This window comes from Osmerus eperlanus, chromosome 10 (genome assembly GCF_963692335.1).
Source record: "Osmerus eperlanus chromosome 10, fOsmEpe2.1, whole genome shotgun sequence".
Lineage (NCBI taxonomy): Eukaryota > Metazoa > Chordata > Actinopteri > Osmeriformes > Osmeridae > Osmerus > Osmerus eperlanus.
In genome coordinates, this window is record NC_085027.1 from 12,195,579 (window position 1) to 12,202,959 (window position 7,381).

Here is a 7,381-nt window from a genome sequence, read left to right on the forward strand (position 1 = left end):
CCATAGTAGACAGAGAGGAAACACAGAAGAGATAAACACAGCATGCTGGGAGACACAACAAGCAGTGTTTGAAGCGGATCAGTGGACAACAAGTACCTTGAGTAGCTTGTTTTCAGTTGACTGTCCTCTATGAAGTTCTTTGAGATACAACATATGATTCAGAGAAGTGAATCAGCAGATGATTCAGTCAAAAGAATCTAATCTAATACAGCAGATTATACAGTGAAGTGAATCAATCCTGATTCAGTAAAGGGAATCAATCCCAATTCAGTGCATAAATGAGAGGTTCTGTTTATACTTTAACCGCTGATCCCCAAGAGAGGAGATGGCAGAGCAGAATGTTAGTCAACCTTCGACCTTTAGCCTTTGGCATGTTCTATGTCTCCCTCCCCACACTGTCCGTTACACGAAGGGTGCAGCATAAGGAGGAAAGAGAGAGAAAGTAGGGAAACAATTATAACATTGAGCGCATACAACAGTAAATGTTCATATAACAGCATGTGTAGTGACCGACGCCTAGCACTCTCACACATGCCCATGTGTAGACTCTACAGGTAGGGCTAGCATCCAGTCTGTGACAGAAGCAGGTCAGCGTGCTGACTGTCTCTAGTGTCCTGCACCTGGGATCCTGCAGGGACCCAGCTGCAGAGGACTGAAACCTGATCCTGAGGCTCTCTTTAGAGGTGTCTGTAGTTCGGCTTTCAGCCTGACTCTCTACAGTAGAGTCTCCGGACCGTGGGAGCGATTGAACTTCCTCTGATCTACCTCACCTGCCTCTCTTTCTCCCTTGGCTTAGTAATAACACCCGAACACACACGCACCTTCCCTCTCCTGGTAGGTTGTGTGTTATTTCTTTCTTTCATTCATTCATGAAATGTTATTACTTCAAGTGAAAGAGCAAACATTTCAAGTAGGTCATTGGAATGGTAAACATGCCCTTGAAGACTGAAAGTTCTAATTTCACCTTCAGTAGCCCTCCCCTCTCCTACAGTATGACAGAGAGAGAGAGAGAGAGAGAGAGAGAGAGAGAGAGAGAGAGAGAGAGAGAGAGGGAGAGAGAGAGAGAGAGAGAGAGAGAGAGAGAGAGAGAGAGAGAGAGAGAGAGAGAGAGAGAGAGAGAGAGAGAGAGAGAGAGAGAGAGAGGGAGAGACAGAGAGAGAGAGACAGAGAGACAGAGAGAGAGTGAGGGAGCACACAGGCCAACCGGAACACTCACCCAAATCCTCAGACTCAAACAGATAAGCCTTATCCACGCCAATCTTTCGACACCAATACAGGAAGTTGGCGGTGTTGTCACGGGCAAAGAAGGATCCGGAGGAAGCGTCAGGACGCCAGTGGATAACTCTGCGGATGAAGGGCTGGGTAAAACACACACACACGTACACACATACACACACACAGACACACACATACAAATATACACTTTATTTTAGAAAGTGGTTGTGGGAACATCATGCTGTCTGTAAACTCAGTTCAAATGGACCCAGTTGTGCAGTAAAAAGAAGAACCAGGTAGAGTCTTCAGCAACATAGAATCTCAGAGGGACCCTTTGTTGTCTGGTTATACCAGAGCCAATCTCTCTCTCTCTCTCTCTCTCTCTCTCTCTCTCTCTCTCCTCTCTCTCTCTCTCTCTCTCTCTCTCTCTCGCTCTCTCTCGCTCTCTCTCTCTCTCTCTCTCTCTCTCTCTCTCTCTCTCTGTGTGGTACCTTCTCATTGCTGGCTAATATCATCTTATCTTGCAGCTCCTGGGCCAGCTCACAGAGCAGAACCCCGTTGTCCAGCCGGTCCATCAGACTGTGTGCAGTCAGGTCTGCACCTGAAGACAGGAGAGAGACTGTTACCACAACCACAACCATGACCCTTGTCTGACCACAACCACAACCCTGACCCCTATGCCAACCTACATGTCACAGGTGAAATTCCAACCTCAGATTTGCATGGAAGTCCAAACATCTAGAAATTAACCAATGTCTGGGACTACATTGGCAGTTTTCTGGAAGCGGACAGAGCTACTCATTCCACATAAGTTCCATACAAATATGGGAGGGATTTTTGAAGTATAAACAATGAAAATGTCTTTCAAAGCCACTTAATTAAATATTTTTGTCCTGTTACATCTACCACATAAATCAAACGTCAAACGTATCATGCACGCTTTTGATTCTAAGAACTACAAATGACTTCTGCGTGTCTTCACATTGTTGACACAGCAGACGCCTGTCTTTGTCTGTGTGTGTGTTTGTCTGTGTGTGTGTTTGTCTATGTGTGTGTGTGTGTTTGTGTGTGTATGACTGTCAGTGTATGACTGTCTAGTCATACACTGGCACGCTGTGACACGTTTGGTCTCTTTACATCCTCCTTTCAGACTGTTCTGAAGAAACAGCCCTTCAGCAGGAATGTGAACAGGGTTCCTCTCAGCGACGGGGCATGCAGGGCCATGACAGGGATTAGGGTCAGGGCTTTATCTTTCACAGTGCTGTAGCTCGTTCTTTATGATCCAATTTCCTGCTCAAAGCAGTAGGAAGGACTGTGAGTGGTGTTTTATAAATAACATCCTGTATTTAGAAACTAACAAAATACGTATGTAGGAGTCAAATTAAATACATAACGGATAAAAGAACACTTCATTTCAGCATTTGCGGGGTGAAATCTGAACAAAGGTGTGTGAGAACAAATTAACAACAGCAAAAATAGCCAGAAGTAAGTTATTATATATGCACAGCTGCTCCTCTATTGTACAATACACAAGTTTTTAAAGCACAGTTTCTTCTTTGTTGAAATACTACATTACCCAAAATGCAGTTGAGCCAGATGGCCAGATCCTCTTTCATGGGCAGCAGGCTGGACTCGTGGCGGCAGGGCAGCCATTGGCTGTACTCCTGAGGACTGGCCAGGCCAGGCCCAGGGCGATGTTTGGGGCTCAGGGGACAGAGCATCCCCAGACCTGTCTGTTGGCGGGGGCTCTCAGGGCTGGGGGGGGGCTGGGGGGCACTCTGGGGGCACTCTGGATTCATCATGACTGACTATTCTCTCCTCTCCTCCACGATGGTTTAGACACTCAGAACCTGTTGGTAGAGCATGAACGGGAAGGGTTGCATGTGTTATGTGTATTGTGAGGTCAGGTTGTTTGTCAGTCTTGATGCTGTTAGCCAAGGGACTTTCAAATCCTGGGATGTTTCTGTTAAGATTTGTGTTTTGTTTTCCCAGGTATATCGGCTGATTGACACACACAAACACACAAAAACCAATGTGGCTTGTGTTTTTGGCCACTGGCAGCTTTACCTGCCAGTAAGATTCCCAGACTGCCTAACCCTTCCAGACTCAGGATTCTGCGGTTCTAGGACAACACCAGCTTCACTGTTAATCTGATCCTCAAAAAACAACACCTGCACTGGATGAACAGATCAGATAAGAATACATGCCAGATATGAATGCAGAACAACAAAAGGATAGATATCAGTTGATAGATCAACATTTTGGGAGTTGCTCTTTCTGTTAAGAAACAATGGCTCCTTCACACAGGAAGTGGGATGATGTCATCTCCCACCCAGGCAGGGCTGCAGAGCTGTGGAGCCACACCTGGAGGACACTTGTACGAGGGAAGACTCAGACAGGTGATCAGACCGACGTCTGCTGTGTTGTCCCCCTGTCCTGACTGTGTCCTGCTTGAAGGGCCACGCTAGACGCTGCTCTGGGCCATGCTGCAACCTTGCCTTGGTGACATACAACATATTTGGTATGTACCCATCATTTAAAATGATGTTAAGAATGTGTTCTTAATAAGGTTGTTTGTCTTAATAAATGAGGGTCAATAAAATAATGTATGGACGGAAACCAGGGCATGATGCACTTGGCAGAAATGTATGTAGCTAGTATTGTCATATTAAAACAATCCAATAAAACCGTTTTCAGATACTGTGGGCCCTGGGAGTGAAGTTAGATCTGCTTCTGTGTGGTGTGCGTTATTCCAGCACTGATGTTCAGACGGCCTAGAGGAGGGGACGGACTGGGGAGCTGCTAAACTACTGCTGCTGCTGACCTAACCAGACTCAGCCAGGAGACAGGGGTCTTGGGTGGGGCTGTCGAGATGCTGACCGGCAGGGCCATGGGAGTCTGAGACTCAAACTAAACACACAGGTGCCACATTCACACCTCCACTAGAGGACGGATTCTGCTGGGAAATGTAGACAAAGGTCACTGGTTGGCCTCCCTTTTCAACAAAAGCCTCCTTTATTCTCGCGCACACTAACACACACACACATGCATGAACATACACACTTATACACACAGAGACACACATATTAGGTGTTACACCTGGACCTAATAGTTACTATTTTGACTCTAAGGACATCATTATGGTTTCATTTTCCTGCTGACACGTCTTTCTTAGCAGGCATCCTTATCACAGAGTAAAAATATAGAAATGTGGTAATAATAGGTGTTGCTGTACTCCCACAACCATACATACACACACACACTGCCTACTATACACACACACACACACTGCCTACTGTACACACACATACACAGGCCCATACCTGCTCGTGCTGGGTATTCCAGCTCATTTACTTTGCCCTACCTACAATGTTCCCCTCGATCTGCTTCAACGAAATTCTGCAGCCTCTAATCGTCCCCTCCTTGTGCTGCCTGGTGTGTATCTTAATGACAGGGAACATCTTCAGACGAGAACCTCCCTTTCGGTTGAGCAAAATGACATTAGGTATTGCGCAAACATGAGCTTTCTGCAGGGTAAAAACCGTTCATGCAAATATCTGGACTACCAAAGCTGACAGGATGACTGATGGGTTAGCTGCCCGTGGCCTGACTGTGCCCGCCCCGGAGCTCTCCAGAGGGCCGCTCTGCAGCCCCATACAGCTGGTAAACAATCAACTTCTCAACTAGCTGGCAGAATTCTCTCTCCTGTACGCTACAACACAGACCCTCTTTTCAAGTTTCCTTGTCCTGGAGTTGCCTGGGTGGGCTATTGTAACTGAACTAGAAGACTGTCACGAGACAAGTTTACCTGACAACTGTATTGTAGTGAGAATCAAGGTTTCACTCTTTATTGAGCTGTGATGACTTTGTAAGTCAATCCCAGGCCAGCAAACCAGCTGGATTCTTTCATACAGACACAGAGTAATCTAATACTGCATCTCTACTCCTTCCCTGCATGCTTCAGGCTTAACTATTAGTTTACAAAACAGTCTGAATAAACTATTCACTAAAAAATGAGTTATGTGAGGTCATATTGATGGCCAACAGCCCACCCAACAGCAGCAGCAACCTTCAGTAAAACCAAGATCAGTCTTCACCGGTATCACCTCCCGAGTTGAACCAGCTTATCTGAGGTAATACAACACTCCAGAAGTGAATTGCAGGTGGTTGGGAGAGGAGAGGACGGGGGTCTTTGGTTTGATAGACCTTGACCCCATGCATGTGCAACAGGTGGCTTTTGAACCTCAGATCGTTCTGTACAGAACCCAAATTTATCCAGAACCGCTGGACCTAAAAGTGAATTCCCTGAGATGGAAGGCCAGTATTTGGTCTTGGTGAGCAGCGGGCGGCCGTCTTAGCTCCACTACACATGGTGTTCCCTCTTGTGGTTCCAGACTAAATAAACCAGCGAGCCAAAGGCCGAGAGGATGGTAGGGTCCATCGCTTACCTCTGTTTATACACCCCCAACAATGGAGGCCTTGCGTTGTACAGCTGCACTGGCTCGAAACAGTAATACGAAAATAAAAAAAATACTTGGCAACTGAAATCCTATTGAAAGAATTCTATACCCTATCCTGAACAGATTTAAGATGACGTTTTAAAATAATAAATAGTGGCCGCAGCACAATCTGTTCATTGATTTGAGTCTTGGCATGCACCCCAAAACAGTAAAACACATAGACCTGATGTCCTAGTGGCCTAATGTTGGCCGTCTGGAATTCCCATGTGAAAACTTGTAGTTGGCCCAAACTAACATAGCTAGGTGTTTGAGAGAGATCCATCTCTGACCTAAACACCAATTTCAATCTTTGCATTGATTTTCAGTTTCAATCACATCCAGGTGTAGGCATAATCACTTCAATTTTTAGAGGTGACCATGTGGCAATTTGGATTTGAGTTTGGTTTTTAAATCATTCAGAATTCAGAATTATGATTTTGAATTATCATATGATTGGTAATTATTGTGTTTATTGTAGGTTTCGCCAACAATCTAACAATGTAAACTGATGAGGCCACATGAGTAATGAGTAGAGATTAAGTGGGAACAAATTACAAAGTTTATACTACTGAAAAACTCAAGCCAAACGCTCAGAAAAGAAATTGGCTACGTTATATTGTATATACGTATTGTTTTAACAGCCTAATCATCTACAAAATCTTTAATCAAAACAATAATTAATCAATACTTACACAATCGTTTTTCAGGTCAAAAGCGAAATTCAATACTTTAGAAAGTACATCCAGAATTGCCCAACACAGACCCTCTATGAAAAGGCACGAAATCGACCATCCCCAGCGACGTTCCTCTCGTCCGCTTGGTCCACTATGGGAAATGATGACTGCACAATAATGACTAGCTATAGGCTACTATAGGTAACTTCCACATGTCCAAAGAACATCCCTGCGCCTTTCAAAGCCAACGGTGTCATCTTACATGATGCTCCGCAAAGCGCTGGACCAGTATTGGTTCTCGGTTGTCCACTGGTTATTTATCAAAGTCGTCAAATTGTTTAAGTTTGTCACGCCTCCTTAGTTTTGCCTGTCACAACTAGAACTAGAGAGGGTACAATTTCTGGGGAAATTGTAGGGTGTGCTTGCTTGCGTCGGTTGCACAGGGGTCCGTTTTTGAATGACATTTTTACAACTGATATTTCTGTATATTTTATATAAAAATGCATACTTATTATTTATAAAGATGACATGGATTTAAAAGCATTTTTTTGCGGCTCATTTACAACTGAAAATACGAGTGAAGTGTAGAATGAAATAGATGTCTTCTCATTTCCCCCGCAAGAGGCAGCCTCATCGTTGAATCAAAACGAATAAATTTGGCAGACCGGTGTAAAAATTGACCTAATCTCTATGACTTAAACGTCCTTTTAAGTTTTTCCCTTCTCGTGATATTTTAAGGAATTTAGCCTACTCATATTGCATTCATTCATGAATAAAGAACCCCCTTTGAAGATTATTCTATGACGTTACCGGCAGTAGAAGATGGAATCGCGATTCAAACAGTACCATCTGCTAACTGAAAATATGCCCTCAAAAACGTAAATAAGCTTGACATTTATTTAGTGGAAAATCGCTTTCATAAAAGGTCACTGGTAGCGATCATTGTCAGTAACAACGCCAAGTGCGATATAGCCCTGTGTGGAGAAGCTTCCC

The 7,381-nt window shown here is 44.5% G+C and overlaps 1 protein-coding gene across 1 annotated transcript; it reads right to left on the reverse strand.

The window, feature by feature from the left end:
- Window positions 1–560: 560 nt before the first annotated feature.
- On the reverse strand, window positions 561–6,752 carry gas2b (growth arrest-specific 2b). Its single transcript, XM_062471808.1, has 5 exons — window positions 6,407–6,752; window positions 2,792–3,065; window positions 1,707–1,816; window positions 1,217–1,358; window positions 561–628 (listed from the first exon to the last, which is right to left on the reverse strand). Exons 2-5 carry the CDS (start codon window positions 3,015–3,017, stop codon window positions 561–563), a joined length of 546 nt encoding a protein of 181 aa, XP_062327792.1. The 5' UTR covers window positions 3,018–3,065; window positions 6,407–6,752.
- Between the last annotated feature and the right edge of the window lie 629 nt (window positions 6,753–7,381).

Bases quoted from the DNA above. Each gene is read 5' to 3' on its own strand.
- gas2b (XM_062471808.1), bottom strand. From the start codon at position 3,017: ATGATGAATCCAGAGTGCCCCCAGAGTGCCCCCCAGCCCCCCCCCAGC. The intron at 1,817-2,791 runs GTAATGTAGTAT...TCCTGTCTTCAG, and splicing joins CTGGCTCAACTGCATTTTGG to GTGCAGACCTGACTGCACAC. The intron at 1,359-1,706 runs GTACCACACAGA...TGTTTTACCCAG, and splicing joins TATTAGCCAGCAATGAGAAG to CCCTTCATCCGCAGAGTTAT.